The sequence below is a fragment of the Oryzias melastigma genome, linkage group LG13, assembly GCF_002922805.2.
Source record: "Oryzias melastigma strain HK-1 linkage group LG13, ASM292280v2, whole genome shotgun sequence".
Lineage (NCBI taxonomy): Eukaryota > Metazoa > Chordata > Actinopteri > Beloniformes > Adrianichthyidae > Oryzias > Oryzias melastigma.
Window position 1 is genome coordinate 9,951,689 of NC_050524.1, and position 16,767 is coordinate 9,968,455.

The 16,767-nt window shown below is 39.5% G+C and overlaps 1 protein-coding gene across 11 annotated transcripts in view; it reads left to right on the forward strand.

Annotated features, from left to right (window-relative positions):
* The window catches only part of robo2 (roundabout, axon guidance receptor, homolog 2 (Drosophila)), a 351,986-nt gene that overhangs the window by 143,603 nt on the left and 191,616 nt on the right, over window positions 1-16,767 (forward strand). For all 11 annotated transcript variants that reach the window (XM_036214858.1, XM_036214861.1, XM_036214859.1 and 8 more), the window contains exon 2: window positions 8,874-9,200. In XM_036214858.1, coding sequence (XP_036070751.1) covers window positions 8,874-9,200 — 327 coding nt within the window. The remainder of the gene's footprint in view (window positions 1-8,873; window positions 9,201-16,767) is intronic.

Below are 16,767 nucleotides of genomic sequence, written 5' to 3' on the forward strand. Positions count from 1 at the left end.
GATTATTTTAATTGTCGACTAATCACCGATTGTTTTTTCTGATTAGTCGACTAATCGGGTCACCATCATAAGCTTTAAACAAACTAAAAAGTATGTATATATATAACATTACCAGCGATAGTGCTAGTGTGAATGCTGTAAGCTGAAATTGATAGCTAAAAGCGCTAAAGCTGGAAGCCAGCTGAAATATTAGTTAAAATGCCAAATTAACCTAAAAAAACTGAAAAAAGCAGAAGTTATCCAAAACAGCTATCATGGGGCTGAAACATTAGCTAAACTTCAAAATAGCCTAAAAAACGACAAAAGCCTAAATTAGCCAAAATAGTTAAAATACAGCTGAAATATTAGCTAAAATCCAAAGTAGCCAAAAAACTGAAAAAAGCATAAACTAGCCAAATAGCTAGCATGCAGCTGAACTATTAGCTAAAATCCAAATTAGCCAAAAAAACTGAAAAAAGCATAAACTAGCCAAATAGCTAGCATGCACCTGAACTATTAGCTAAACTCCAAATTAGCCTAAAAAACTGAAAAAAACCTAAATTAACCAAAATAGCTAGCATGTAGATGATATATTAGCTAAACTCCAAAATAACCTAAAAAACAAACCAAAAAAAGCCTAAATTAGCCAATATAGTTAGCATGTAGTTGAAATATTAGATAATCCAAATTAGCACAAAAACGGATTTCTATTTCTCCACCTTCATACCAGGCTCAGTCCTAAGATCAGCCATGTTCTACCCTGTCTCTTCCAACTAAACATCCAGTTCTATTATGTGTTCAAACTCAATAAATTGCTGTCAACTGTCAGCTGACAGTAAGACTTATTACCGAGAATCTTCCTCGAGAAACTAGGGAATATTTCAATATTTTGTGCATTTACTCACAAACGCACAAAATCCATCTATCTCTCCACCTTCCCCCCCCAAAAAAAACACTTCTTCCTACTGGCTTTTTATCTAAGCCACCGTGACACATGGGGAGTTGATTTACCGTGTTTAATGACTCCTGGTGAGACTTGCTTTGCGTCAAAGTCTCACTGTGGAACGGAGCATCAGCCAGGTGTCACAAACGTTATGGCTGATAGGGAAAAAAGCAATCACACCCCAAATGTCTAAACAGTTTCAGTGAGCTTCCTTTTTTTTTCCAGGAGAGTTTCTTACAAAGATTTATCATTGAGAAACCCAACTGCACAGAACCAGCTTTAGAACTATTTAATGTAATGAGTGCACATAAGTCAACGCTTGGGAAAAACTATTAATAACATCAAAGCCTTGTTTTGTTTTTGTGTGGTTTTATGGGCTTTGGTGAATTGAATGAGTCTTTTAAGGAATTATTGCTCAAACCTTCAACCCGAGAGCCCTTTGCAGGACCAGATGAAGTGTCCCGTAGCATTGAAATTTAATAAATCTCGTCTTGACCCGCCTTGAAAAACAAAACCCCATGTTTTGTAAAAGCCATTTGATTTCATTGCTTTGCTGTGTTAGTCCATCATCCTTGTAGAGTGTGCTCATATTCCTCATGTTCACACATGGAACGGAGGACTGTTTGAGTGACTGGAGGTGTTGACTGTGAAGAACACTGCTGTGTGGTCACTAAAGGTCAGCACTCATGGCACACCTTCAATTATCACCTCTCAGCACAGAGTATTATAAGCACCTGAAGGCTTTCTTCACCTCCCCAGTGATAGAGCTTTTCTTTTTTTTCCATCAGTTCAATCTGTAGAGGCAACTGAGCAATGCAGGTAAAGGGATTACAATGCTGGAGGGAGAATCAATTGATACCATTCATTTCTTTGTACTTCTCTTAGTACAAGGTGTTCAGAGGCGCCCACAGTTGAACGTAATCTTATTTTGGAGCCAGCTGTGTTTACATTCATGTACACACAACACAGGAACTGGTGTATCTTGAAGAGAGATATAAAATCACCTTTTGCTTTTCCATTCTAACGTACATTCATAGAGTTGCGGTGAGAAATCTGCCCGACTATCATATGTCTCATTCAAGGGTAGTGATTTTTATCTCAATATTTGGTGATGTTCACGAGTTTTTGGGGGAATCATTCACGTAACACAATTGGAGCCATAAAGGTTGTAGAGGGGAAGTTGCAGTGAGCTAAATGCCTGAGTGGTCCTGTCATCAGGAATCATTTAATCTGTATCACACTGTTTAACATTTCTACATGCACGTTGATAGACCCAAGTAGGCAGCATTATACTGAAGGTAATGATCACGCCTTACATCACAGGCCCGGGGGCTGGATTCGGTTCTCTGGGTAATTCTATCCGGCCCACTAGATCATTTTATGTTATTGTTATAAATGGCTCAATGTTATCTTGTACTCATTTCTAACTTGTATAATTTTGACAATATGGAGAGTAAAATATTGAATGTTAATTAAGGTTTAAGTTGATTTTTTATTTTATTTTATGAATAATATTCCTGCCTTTTTATTATTCAAAATTATGTTAAAAAGTCTCGATTTTAAGGTTTTATACATTGGCATTCTGACAGCTTTTTGGACTATTTTGGAGCTTAGTTAATATTTCAGCTACTACATACTAGCTGTTTTGCTAATTTAGGCTTTTCTTTTTACAAATTTTTAGGCTACTTTGGAGCTAATATTTCATGTACATGCTAACTGTTTTAGCTAATTTAGGGTTTTCTTTTTAAAATTGTTTAGCCTATTTTGGAGCTTAGCTAATATTTCATGTACATGCTAGCTGTTTTGGCTAATTTAGGACTTTCTTCTAAAGTTTTTTTAGGCTGTTGTGGAGTTTAACTAATATTTCAGCTACATGATGCTCGCTATTTTGGCTAATGTAGGTTTTCTTTCAGTTTTTAGGATATTTTGAAGTTTAGCCATAGTTTCAGCTACATCCTAGCTGTTTTGACCAATTTTTTTTCTTTGTTTTTTAGGCTAAATTGGCATTTAGCTAATATTTTAGCTGACTCTCAGCTTCAGCTTTTTCAGCTATTAGCTTCAGCAATTTCAGCTATTAGCTTCAGCGATTTCAGCTATTAGCTTCAGTGTTTTAGCTATCAATTTCAGCATCTTCAGCTATCAGCACTATCATCTTGAGCGGCCAAATTCAGCTTACAACATTCACACTAGCATTCTTGCAGGTAATGCTATATATCTAGTTCATAATTATGTTAAAACGTCACAGTTTTAGAGTTTTTAAAATTTAGTTTTAGAGTGTTCAGTAAATGTTTAAAATGTGTGGCCGGCGACGTAATGTGTGTTTTGGATTTTGGCCCCTTGTGTGATTGAGTTTGACACCCCTTTGCCATATATGATTCATCATCATTTTTTATATTATAAATTCTTTACTGATTTATTGTAGGCATACTTTTTTTTCTGATTCAGTGTTTTTCTTGCTTCTTTTGAAATATGCGGCCTAATCTTTTTATTTAATGATAACAAGAAAAAGATGGAAAATGCAAAAAAATGCTGTTTGTTAAAAAAAAAAATGAGGTGCCAACTTTTTGAAATGAAACTTGAGTAAATCATCTTTTTTCCAGCAAATCAGATATCCTATTTCCCACAGTTATCTATTTATATTTTTCTTTCTGTATGAAGGAGGGGGAAGGGCAAATACACAGATGCAAAGTCAATACGACCCCCTCCTTGCACTGCCCAAAATACACTCAAGAGTGGAATTCTATCTGATATTTGTTGGAGTCAAGCTTGGATGCAATGAGAGGTTGAGAGGAGCTCATAGAATTACCCCTCTGTTTGCTTTCTGAGTATAGATCTTAAGCAGGAGAAAGGAGGTGGCAGTATGCAGAGCACTGAGGTGGAACAGAGCCCATCAATGTGAGCTTGGGAGCTAACTAGCCAAAATCCCCCAAGTATACTTTACCACCAGTTGAAGTGGAAGCCAATTCACCTGCAAACACTTTTCTCTTCACCTTCTGTCTTGCTGGGAAGATTGTGTGGTTGGTAGGGTACACCCTGGTGTTGGGGTTGATGTGAGCTCACGCTCTCCTCTGTCACTGACACTCTGGAGTAAAGAAGATGGATCTAGGGTGCAGATCGAGCTTCTTGAAGGTGTCATGGCAGACCAGTGCTGAGGCGTGGACGACTATTAACATCATTCTTTCACCACCCTCAGTTTGCCTTGCTGTTCTCTTAGATTTCCCTTCAGATGGCATGACGGATATGCTTCTGTCAGCTTAACGCTGAGTGAAGAAGAGAGGATGGAGAGCAAGTGGAAGAGACATAGATACTGTTTGCTAAAAGCTGTACATGCAATCGTCACATGCACCCTATGTCTTGCAGTTCCCTCAAGGGATGTCATGAAAATGTAATGTAATATTTTCATGTACGTGGTAAGTGTATCGTGAAGTATTTGTGAGGATAATGTAAGGTCCACGCGCTTATGATGCTGTTGTCCTGTGCCTTTATGCTACACTCTAGTCTAGCTTTGTCCAAATTCAGGCGTCGAGGGTTGGCATACGGCTGGTTTTCCCAAAATTGTGCCTTATCTAGTGCTGATTACCTGGATCAGGTGTGTTTGGCTAATGAGAAGTTTCAATGGCAGGTTGATTGGAAAAAATGTAGTACATCAAGGCCTGGATTTGGACACTCCTGCTAAACTTGATAGTAAGAGATAAGTATACGTTAAATGTCCGTCAAAATTCTCCCATAGACTTTTCTCTGGAAGTGGTTGTGTTCCCAAGCCTGATATGAATGTAGCATAACCAATGAAATGGTGCAAACCACCTACAGGTTTAGCCATTTTTACCCACATTCTGTTTGTTTTAAAAACTAAAGTGTTAAAGCGTATTAGCAGAGACCACGGTTTTCATGTTTGATGCTTCCTTCTTAATGAAACTTCAGCGACCAGAACATCTTGCCTCGCTCCGAGGTTGCCGTTGGTTACCTGTGATCAGCACATGGCCGTTAGCAGAATAACTAATATCTCATTTGGGAGCCGTTTCTTTTATGTCCTGCTTCTGACTACTGGGGTATTGATTTGGTTGGTGGGCTAGAATTTCTCGAGGGAGCTAATAAAAATAATTACAAAAAGATCATCAAAGGCCTGACCTTCTGTTCCACACGTGTGTAAAGATGTGACATCTATAATACAAAATACCACCTCCAGGCGAGTAGTCTGAGCAAATTACATGAGTTAAATACTAAATAAAGTTACACTTTATTGTATGCTAATATGTCTGTAACTGTAGTAAAACTCCCTAAACTTTGCTTAAGGAAAATTTGAGAAAAAGGAAAGAATCTGCTTCTGGCTCAGTTACCTCTCTCAGATTTCACCCCCCTGTCCATGTTTGCTTATTCTCTGGTTGCCTCCGGGAGAGAACGACTGCGCTGCAGTGGTGAAAAGTGATGGTGATGCTATTGCAAACAGGGGGGAAATGCAGCCTTTTGATTGGAGCGTGTGCCCTGAGACCCAGTGAAGTGCACTCGCCTCAGCTCAGAGAGCACTTGATTACACAGCACCAATGATCGCATTAAAAGGGCAACAGAAAGCCCATTTGCCGCAAAGAGAGTGGGAAAAGGTGCCCGATAGGAAACAAAAAAAATTGACTTTGACTTTTGTGCGGGCTTTGGTCTAACAGCCGGATGTGTTATCTTAGTGAAAGGGGCGCATTAGGGTAACTATAGGTTATGAGATAAATGTGTGCAAAAATAGGGTTTTATTGAGCACTTACCAAAGGGAAATGTCTTAAAAAATGTCTACTATCAAAATTTATGAGACACCTTTAGATCTTATTGATCAGTTTAACTTTTACTACCTTCATACCTGACACATCTAAACACAAAGAAACTTTGACCCTCTGCTCACCAAACCTTAAGAACAATTGTTTTTCAGAAACGTTTGCTGGGTTCATTTCCACTGGAAAAAGGCGACCAGATGGAGACTTGAGGTTTAAGTGATTAGATTGGAATACAAATTGGATTTAAAGAAATTAGACTGATATAAATCGAATGTAGTCGCCACAATTTAGTGCTGTGCATGCACGTTTGCCTTATAGTAGAAGGCCACCACAGGGCTTGTGGATTATTGGGGAAGCAGATGCTTGAGTGAGATAAGGAGAAATGTGCATTCGACACTCCATCAAAGCAGATAGGCGACTCCGTGTCTGTTCTTTATCTTCCCATCCATATATCAATGTCACTGTGTTAATTACTGATTCATTTTTTTAAAGTCACATTTTACTAAAATTAAAAACAAAAAAAATGGGTCAAACAGGAAAAAGGATGGGGGAATTATTTTGAGAGAAAGCGATTGTGAGTCAATGCTAGCTGCATACTCTATAGATGTTTATTCCAGTTTTCCACATGTTAGCGAGATTAGATCGTGAACCCAGTGAGGATGGTGTCAGCTTCAACAGACCTCTGTCTGTGACCCTGGTTAGCACAAGACACACGGCTGATCACTAATCAATGACAAGGAAATAGGGGGAATTAGCCCAAATTAGGAAGAGACCTACTCCCTGTTCAATGGTCATTATGGCACTGTTTGATGCCTGATTCCTGACAGGTCTCTTGTAGGTTTACTCAGAACCCCCACGCGCCTCATTTAGAGTCCATCGTTTGAGCTGATAAGTGGGTTTCTGCTGATTCCTGCTCTTTTGCCCATACGCTCACCAGCACAAACAAGCATGGTACAGCTTGTCCTCGTTTCCCCCGGGAGGTCCAATATAAAGTGCTGGTGGTTGAACATGTGCAAAGCCAGCTGAATTAAGTCCTTTGCTGTTTTTTTGTGAATTTCTTGAAGGTTTCTCCTAAGTTCAAAGACCTGTGTGGCAGTTTTATTTTTAACCCAACTCTGCAGAAAGTCAAAGTCATCAGAACAGCCAGATGAATGGCTCCAACAACACATTTTAAGGCTCTACCCCTCAACCTACTGCAACACTGGCTGGTTCGTGCTTGGCTGCCAGCAGAATCAGTTATTGATGGGGGTATTTAATAAAGTTCAAAAGAAAAGCAATCAAGAACTGTTGGCCTTATATCCTCCTTCCCTACTCTGATCATTTGCTGCAGGTTTAAATTATTTGATTGCCGCATTGTTCCCACAGCCATTGTGATGTAAATGAATTTGGCTTACAGCATCTTATCTCCATGAGTAAGACACGGTCAGAGACACACAGAGGACTCTGACTCAGGGCGCATTATCTTAGCCACCAGACTCGCAGAGCTGCGACTCTGCAGGCACTAATGAAAAGTGGGGTCCACGGTTTTCAGCCACAGGGAATTAGTGTTTAACATCAGTCTGGACCACAGTTTTTGCACTGCATCTTCAACTACAGCACAGGAAACTGTTTTCTGTGCTCTTCGAGTATTAGCTGCCTGTGTCTCCATTCACTGCTCAGGCATAAGCTCCTGCCATTATCAGAGCAGATGGTCGGTCTTTTGGTTTTTCTGAGTTCTGTGCGGCTTAATGTGTTTCTTGCATGCTTCATCTTACAAGCGTCAGCCCATTCAACAAACTGAAATCATGAACTAGTGTTTGAAGGGGTTTTACCTCGTGGGTCAAGTGATTTTCAGGTTTCTGATAAAAGTAAAAACACATTACCTTTTCCCTTTGAGCCAGAAGTCAAAAATGGTCCAATAGTCCAGTTGTTAATACAAGGAAGGGTTTTGTTTAGAAGTTCCTTGCCTCTTGCAAGGATTCCCATATTATTGCTAGCACAATGTCTTGTTCATAAAATAAGGACATCGGCTGTTTAAAATGCATCTAGCGTATTTATGACCTTTGGGGATCTGTTCATGTGGGTGATGGGTGCTTGTGTTTTCCATGTGGAGATTGGTGGATCTTGGGTTTATCTTTTACTGCCTCAATCGGGATCATGGTTAACAAAAGAAAAGTTCTTTTCCTGTGTAGAGGGTCTTTCCACTGATACATGCATCTTACTGAGAGACAAAGACTTCTAAAACAGACATTGAACAGGATTGTGTTGTTGGAACCTCTGAAAAGGGTCTTGGTGATGCCTCAGAGTTGTTAAGTGTTATAACTCACACCCTCGTAGGGTTGTGTATGATTCCTAAACTTTGGATATGGATATCGATAACCTGAGTTCAATACCAGTTCTTGAATGATACAATTCAATACAAGGCTATAAGAAAGAAAGATATTAGAAATACTTATGAATAAGATTACATAACACACGATCTTGGATACTTGTGACTCTAGTCACAAGCTATTAAACCAATATACAAAGAAATACATTCATAAAGAACAGAATCAACACAGTATTTTAATGCAAGTAACACTTATTTTGGTGTCTGTGAAGCTTCCTGCTGCTAAACATCCCCTGAATCAAGCATGCCATGTTTACTAGCCAACTGACATTGACAAAATGATTCTCTTTGGTATTGAACCAAAATAATTCGTTTGACACTCGATAGTATTCAGACTGTTTTGCTGGTGCTCCAAAAGCATCTAATTTGATACCTATCCCTACTAGAAAGCCATGATTGGGAGCCATCAAACATACCCCATGCTGTCATTAGTGTTGCATTTGAGAGATATTTTTCTCTAACTTCAAGTCTGATTGGAAAATGTAGACATGTTTTGCAAAGCACTGCTTTTTCACCGAACTCTTTCCTTTCTTTTGAGTGTTTTATATCACCGTTTTTCTTCTTTATTTCATTAGAATGTTTCTATTAAGTTTAGCAAAGCACGTATTGATTTTCTAAATGTTAACCCTTCTATCATCTTAGTTTTTAGCAAGTGTTCTGAAGCCAAGTTTCACAGCTCATTCCATGGAGCAGTATTTTCTCACACTCAATAGATAATTCACTCATAAAAGGGGAATTAAGAAAGCATGCTTAATAAAGTAATTGAACCAAAGCCAATGTCAGGGTATTATGTATTGTCTCCTCATTATCCTTTTCCCTCTTTCAGGATCCCGTCTACGCCAAGAGGATTCCCCACCCAGGATAGTGGAGCATCCCTCAGACTTGATAGTATCCAAAGGGGAACCCGCCACACTCAACTGCAAAGCGGAGGGGCGGCCGCCCCCAACGGTGGAGTGGTACAAGGACGGGGAGCGGGTAGTAACGGACAAAGATGACCCACGTTCGCACCGTATGCTGCTTCCTACTGGCTCGCTATTCTTCCTTCGCATTGTTCACGGACGACGGAGCAAACCGGATGAGGGATCGTACGTCTGCGTGGCCCGGAACTACCTGGGAGAAGCCGTCAGCCGCAACGCCTCTCTGGAAGTAGCATGTAAGCTAAGATTCAGTTTTCACTCTTTGCTGGACGACAGAAGTGATTTCAGTTCTGCTGTGTGACATGTAACCGGCTGAACAGAGACAATCTTGCTGCAAATGGGGAAAATAATTAATTTACTTTCAGCTCAAGACAATTCCATCTTTTTTTTTCCTTTTTAATAATAGAAAATTACACTGAACGTACTCAAGGAAATTAAAGAAAACACATTAAAATCTTGTTTGAGGCAGCTGTAATCACACTGTTTTTATAGTTGACCTCATCTTACTTTCAGTGCCGTCTGTTTGCCAACACTAATAATATCCTGAGGTTCAGCAAGTGACCTGTTAGGTTGGGTAATGATTTGAAGAGAATTAGGTTTCATCCATGGTGGATTTTGTTCAGTCTTTGCTCGGGGGGGGGGCATGGTCTGAAGTTGTCTGCAGACCTCTAAGTTGGACACAAAGCTGCTGTCAGTCCATGAGAAGGACTTGATGGCCTGGCGGACACAGGTCCCCCACAGGTGAGTGGGGGTAGAATGACAGACGCGGCTCCTGATGGACGTTTAGCTCAAGCTGTCTGGACTGAGTTGGTGGACGGTGACAGGCAGAACCTGAGCTGGAGATCAAATTACCTTTGAAGATGAGCTTACTGCTCCCCCCACAGCAGGCTTCGGCTGGGCTTCGAACTGTGGCTCCCAGGCACTCCATGCTGCTCAGCGTGAAGGGGAAAGTCTCAGTGGCCTTTTGTTGTTTAGATGTTCTTTTTTCCCCTTTCTTTCTTTCTGTAGTAAAAAAGCGCTTTTTTTCCAAATAAGCACAGGTTAGTTTTAATGATTGATACCGCATGGAGACATTTTCAAGACCTCATCAAGAAAGTAACAGACTTTTGCATGTGGCGACTGCCAGATCTCAGTGGCAATTTATCAAAATGCTGAGTTATGCTCCATTTTCAACTTACCATCTGATATTTTCTTGAGTAGAACAGACATATTTTCTTTCCAAGCGACTGCTCTGCGAATGTATTTGTGAAGTGATTGCAATAGGTTGTGATACTTGGCAAATGGAAACGGTGTGTGTATATATTGGGGGGGTTGTTTTCTCTTCCTCGGATCCAGTGCTCTGTAGTCTAGAGGGCCTTCCAGCAACCTCCAGGTCCTAACTGTGTGACAGCAACTTGATCTATTGATTGCTGTCAAAGCCCCCCCTCACCCTAAATGAAAATGTATGAAAAATTGATGAATTTTTCCAGACTATTTTATTTTCCCCTTTACGCACAATTTCTCTGTCTTCCCTTTCGCTGCTCTTTCCCTCTCTGTCATGTAGAATGGGATGGGTAGCACAGGGGGTTAAATTGAGGCATTTCCCTCTCCGGTGGCTTAAAGGTGAGGGGTCAGGGGGCCAGCAGAGGAGAGGATATGACTGTGAGAAAGTGATGGGTAATACCAGAGATGCAGATTAGGGTTAAACCTCTTAAAAGGTACAGACGAATATATACATGTATATATATATATATATATATATATATATATATATATATATATATATATATATAGATGAAGCTCATCAGGTTGGTTGCCTTGAATGTTTATCATGAAAAAAAAAGTCTAATCTCACAAATTAGCAATAAGCTATTTAGTGAGCTTAAATTTAAGTCTTTATTTTTAGGACTGGGTTGATAAAATTGATTAATTGATCTGAATTGATTTAAGCTCAACAGATTAATAATCGATGTAGAGATCGATCTAATGCATAATGCTAAACCCAGCTAGCTTGATGCTAACGTATAATGGGATTTCCCATAGGACGGCTAAAGCTAACGCTCAGTCAACCTTAACATACATTGCTGACTAATTTAACACCTTTAAATATTCACAGACATGAATTTTCTAAACTCTTTTCAGGAAATATTTTCTAAAACATAGTTTTTTGCTCATACTTTCTTCTTCTTCTGGAATACGGTGTTACGCTAAAGCGGAATCGCCACGTAGTGGCCAAACTGAAACGCCCTCCGATAGAGGCAGAACAATTGTTGGAGCAAAACCCAGCCCTTTTGGAATTTTTACGTGTTTTAAACATTGAAGCTACCAACAAATACCCAATTTAGAAACAGATAAAGTGAGCTGATGCCTTAGGTGCAGCTGGTACCACAGTGTTGTGGAAGCTCCTCTTAAATTCAATCATTTTCTTTTAATAATTCATTCAACTGGCATTTGTAATTTCTATGGCTAAACCTTCACAGGACTTTACGTGCTCTGACATTTTAAGACCAACTATACTGACACAAAATGGGAACAAAGTAGAATTGAAAAAAACTTTAAAACACCTAAAAAGACTAGCTTCCTGCTGTTGTGAAATTATCCCTCCAGGTGGTAAAAGACAAATCTTTGTTAATAATTTTTTTTTACTTTATTGAAACTTTGTTAAAGGGGAATAATTTGGGTAAAAATATTGGATTATCCTATCTGTCTGAGCCAGGTTCTGTAACTCTGAGATGAGGAAAAGAAGATTGCAAATGAAGGTAATACATTATCACGGGACTTTAATGACTTGGTGCAGATTTAATGGCAGGTAATCCAAGGAATATTGCGTTTGAAAGTCCTGAAGTCATTCTGCAGGATTGGTGTTTAAACTAATCAAGTTCCTAGCTAAAGGGAGCAAAATGATCATTTTCAGTTTCTGTAATAACCCATCTTCATGGCTATTTTGCCATCATGCTTTTATTGCTCCCCTTTTGTCTTTTAAATATATTCAATGTGTTATACAGACTTTCTTCTCATTCTAAATAAAATATTCAGTAGTATTTAGGTGTGTTCAAACTTTGCAGAGTGGGGTTAGTTGGTGTTCAGAGGTTGCCTGCTTTCTGCAGAATTAATCACTAGAGACTTCCGACCTTCATTTGGCTCTTAGTTTAGGTCAAGAACAATGCTTAGAAAGCTTATTGCAATGAGTAACCATGACCAAACAGCTGCACCCAGGCCATACATCACTAAATGCAACACAAAGCATCGGGTGGTATGCTGCTGCCACACCTTGACCTTAGAGAAGTGGAGACACGACTTGTGTGACTACATTGTGCCAATATGCAGTGTTGGGGATATATTTTAGGACCCCATCTTTGCCCTTGAGTTCCAGGGAAACGAATGCTTCAACCTATCAAGACATTTTAAGGAAAACTTATGCGGTTGAGTTTATGGAAACAGCTTAGGTTATGGTTACATATCCCAGAATGCCACAGTGCAGGGAACTAAATGCAAGTTTAGCAAGTGGCTGTAGAGGTTTTAGGAAAAAGTTCAATTTTACTGTGACCGAATGATTTTTCTCTAAAAGTTGACATTGGTCAAAGACTGCCCGGGCACATTTAGAGGTCGTGCAGTGGCAGTCTAGGGGTGTGCCAAAATATCCATACTGCGATATTTCGCGATATTTAGTCCCGCGATTGAGTCTTGATGGGTTCTCACCAAGTATCGATCTTTTATTTTTGTTTGAGGAGGCTGTAAAATGTTATTTGTCAGAGACGTTCCTTTGGAGGTAGATAGGGGGCGCGCGTTTCAAGACCTGGCAGCTACTTGAATTATTTAATTTTTGTTCTGTTGTTTACAACAATTTTGGTAGCACTGCTGGTCATGTTTACAGCTGTTAACACAGACTTTTACAAATAATTCCAATTAAATTGGTGTCAGTGCTTGTCAAAGACAGTATTACTACTGATTTGTACAAAGGTGTCTCTTATTTGTTGCGCAAAATAACTACATACATAATAATAATTATTACGATTGTGTTTGGGCTGAAAATAAATGGGGATATATTTTTCCTGAAAAATATGTGTTCGTTTATCTAATGTGAGTTATTAGAGACGATTTTTGACCAGTTATTGCAGTATTGCGATATTACTGATATCGTGAGCCATGTATCGTATCGTGAGGTACCCAGTGATTCCTAGCCGTACAGTCTAGTAACAGGAGGGGATTACAATATTACAATATTTGACAACAGCTGGGCGGCGACAGACTGGTGGCAGCTGGAATTGGCTGGCAGCAGCTCCGACTGGAAGATGTGGAAATGTTATTGTTCATATCAAGTGGCACCGGCTGAGGAGTAACCTGGAAGTTTATAAGCATTCTGCACGCCTGACGGCCACCTGACTGCCACAGTCTACATGACAATGCCAACAATTTCCCCAAAAATTTGGCGGTTGCATGAAATCTTGAAGATTTTTCCAATGCTGGTCCATCAGTGGCTGTTATCTTTAGCATTAGGGTTATTATTGTTCCAACGGGACATTGCACCACCGGGTGAGCCAGTTTACTGGCGAAGGTCTTGGCTGGCCTGATCACCCCTACTTGCACTTTGTGCATAGCTTATTTTGGGTCCCGGCTTACCTCGGCTTATACCTACTCTATTTCAGCCAGATTTTTTAAAGGGGGCTAAAGGAGAAAGGGTGGAAGTGGGGGTAAATCCCACCGCTTAATCTTTACTGCAGTGATTAGCTTTATCAGGTCCTGACATCCGTTCACTGATTGTAAAGCCAAAGCTAATCGCGCCAGTAGAAGCAGCATTTAAATGTTGAGCTGGGTTTATGATCTATTTTTTTTAGCTCCTAGTGCCCCCACCCACCCTACCTTCTTCGACTTCTGCCTCTCTTTCTTGCTCAGTGGTATTGAACACACCTTTGGCCCCACCTCCCTTCACGAGTGGTTGAGCAGGACCCCGGTGAGATAATTGAATTGGAGCTCTGAAGCAGATTGAACTCAGTGTCCAGTGAGCGGAGGGGCACTGCAGCATGCTGGACCTCAAGCTGGGCAGGGCTCACCACTTTCACTATGGTGGAGTAAAGACGAAGAGGGGGGGGGGGGTCTCTGAGAGTTGTCTCTGCATTATTAATAGAGGCCAGATTGAAGAGTCTTTACTGTCTTTACTAGAGTTAATCCTTCAACTGTGTCTGCTTAAAGTGTCTAAGTAGATGTTGAGCACATATTGCTCGTGAACGATCAAAGGATGATCAAAGAAATACATGAACAGCATGAGCCCCCCCATCAGCAATATGCCTCTGCGTGCTTTGACTCAATCCTGTTACATTTCTAGGAATAATTTAAGGCTTTTATTGTGTGAATGTTTTACAGCATTCACACTATAGTGATTCTCCAGCTCCTTTCAGTACGTTTTTTGGCTCGTAAAAACTCAATCACACTTTCAGCGATTTCAGCATTCTTGGTATAAACATTCAGCTCGTTCAGGATATTACTGCTTGTATTTTTGGTATTCATAAACTTTATAGTTTTTAAAATACTGAGCAAAATGTGCCCCATAGGAAATCAATGCAAAAGTCTTCAAATTTCAAAATTGTAAGTAGATTAGCAACAACCTTTTAAATATTTTCATGGGCTATGTTTTCATTCTTTATAGTAATTTTCAAAAAAATGTGGCATTGAGCTGTTATAATAGCATTATGCTAGCTCATTTCGGTAACTTAGCATGTACTGAGGTTTATTTTTATGCTATTTTGGAGTTTAGCTAATATTTTAGCAACATGCTAACGTTTTTGGCTCATTTGATGTCTACTGTGATCTTTTGGCTAATTTAGAATTTAGCTTCTATGAACCCTTTCTGACAGTTAATTTCCCATTTACCGATCTGCAGGAATCATGCAGTTTACTTTTTGTTAATTGTGCAATTTACATTTTTGGCAAATTTGTTATCTACTGAGGTTTTTTTATGCTAATTTGGAGTTTAGCTAATAGTTTAGCAACATGCTAACCTTTTTGGCTATTGTGTTATCTACTGAGGCAAGACTAATTTAGAGTTTAGCTAATATTTTAGCAACAGGCTAATGTTTTTGACTAATTTAGTTTACTGAGGAATTTTAGACTATATGGGAGTTTAGCTAGTATTTAAGCAACAAGCTAGCTTTTTGACTAATTTGGCATCTACTAAGGTTTTTTAGGACAATTTGTAGTTTAATTAGTATTGAAGCAACAAGCTAGCTTGTTTGGCTAATTTGGCATCCACTGAGGTTTTTTAGGACAATTTGTAGTTTAATTAGTATCGAAGCAACAAGCTAGCTTGTTTGGCTAATTTGGCATCTACTGAGGTTTTTTGGGCAAATTTGGAGTTTAGCTCATATTTAAGCAACACACTAAATATTTTTGCAAAATTGGCATGTCTTAGGGATTTTTAAGCAATTTTACATTTTTTTTTCAGAAATTTAGGCCAACATTAGCACTCTTTTATAGTTCTTTAATACCATTTCCAGTCTTTTAGCAAATGTAACATTATGCAAATGGCTTTTGCATTTTGAGCAAATCCCTTCAGCAATTAAAATGAATTGTGTCGCCATTTTCAGCAAAAAGCTTCAGCATCTTCAGTGATTTCTTTCAGTACAAAGCATTCACACTAGCATTTTTGAAGGTCTTGCAACTTTTCCAGTTTACAAATGTGACCGTTTTATAATGCGTACAACTTATATATAAGTTGTCAAATGTTAATTTTAGAAGTCTATGATCTGAAAAGTGACTGAAAGCTGTCTGTGTTGAAGAGAAATATGTCAGTGTTACATGTGAGTGTGCTCCATTTTTCTCTTTTCAGAATGAACTGGGTCAATGAGCAGGTTCATAAATCATTGTAAAAATTGTGTCACAGGCTCTAGCCGCAGCCTCTGCTGCTGAATAAATTGCTGAACTGCGAATATCTGTGTTTATGTAAGTGTGACAAGGCACACCTGGGATCCCAAGGAAAATGTTAATTAGCCCCATCTTTACAGGTGCACGAGTGGCGCTCCAACACGATGCTCCAGATATGATCATGAACTATAAATGGAACATGTATAGTTTTAATTGGATGTCAAATGTAATGGCGGGCCTTGACATACTGTATGCTGCTACATGTTTACAGTTTTTCAGGGGCATTCAGAAGAATAAGACGTAAAATCCTGAGGTGTAGCTCCGTGTTTTTGCGGCTTTGTTCAGTTTCTAACCTTTAAAAATGCAAATGACACTGAAATGAAACAGATGTCTAGGTTTTGTTGTAAATGTTGCCTGGAATGGGATTGTATGACTTTTAAAAAGGTCCTCCGATATCATCTAATGTACCACTTTTGCGATTAAGTGAATTGTTAGGTAGCATTTGGTACTCGTACAGCAAGGTAATTAGCAGGGAAATAGGATTGGGGAAAGGTGTGAGTGGTAAAGAGAGGAGGAGGGCACCAAGCTGTTCCCGTTGTGTCCAGCATGAGGAAAAGCTAATAAAGGGAGAGGCCAGGAGGAACTGGCCAGGTGGGGAGTGAGGCTGAGCTGCACCGTGCAGCCTTTCACAGTCTAATATAGACTCATTATTCCAGTTCAGAAATTAGAAAACGGAGTGACATGAGCACACGAACAACAGTCGATCATACAATCCCAGACACGTGTACACAAACACCTGCCCACATGCTCGCATAAACCCCGGTGGGCTGAGGATTAATCTGCACCGAAGTCCTTGAGAAATAATGAAGGGTAATGAAGGAAGCTGCAACAATGCAGTCATTACAGCGCATTATGATGCATGCCTTAGTTAGGAAAGAAAAAGATGGTTAAAAAAAAGTGATCTTG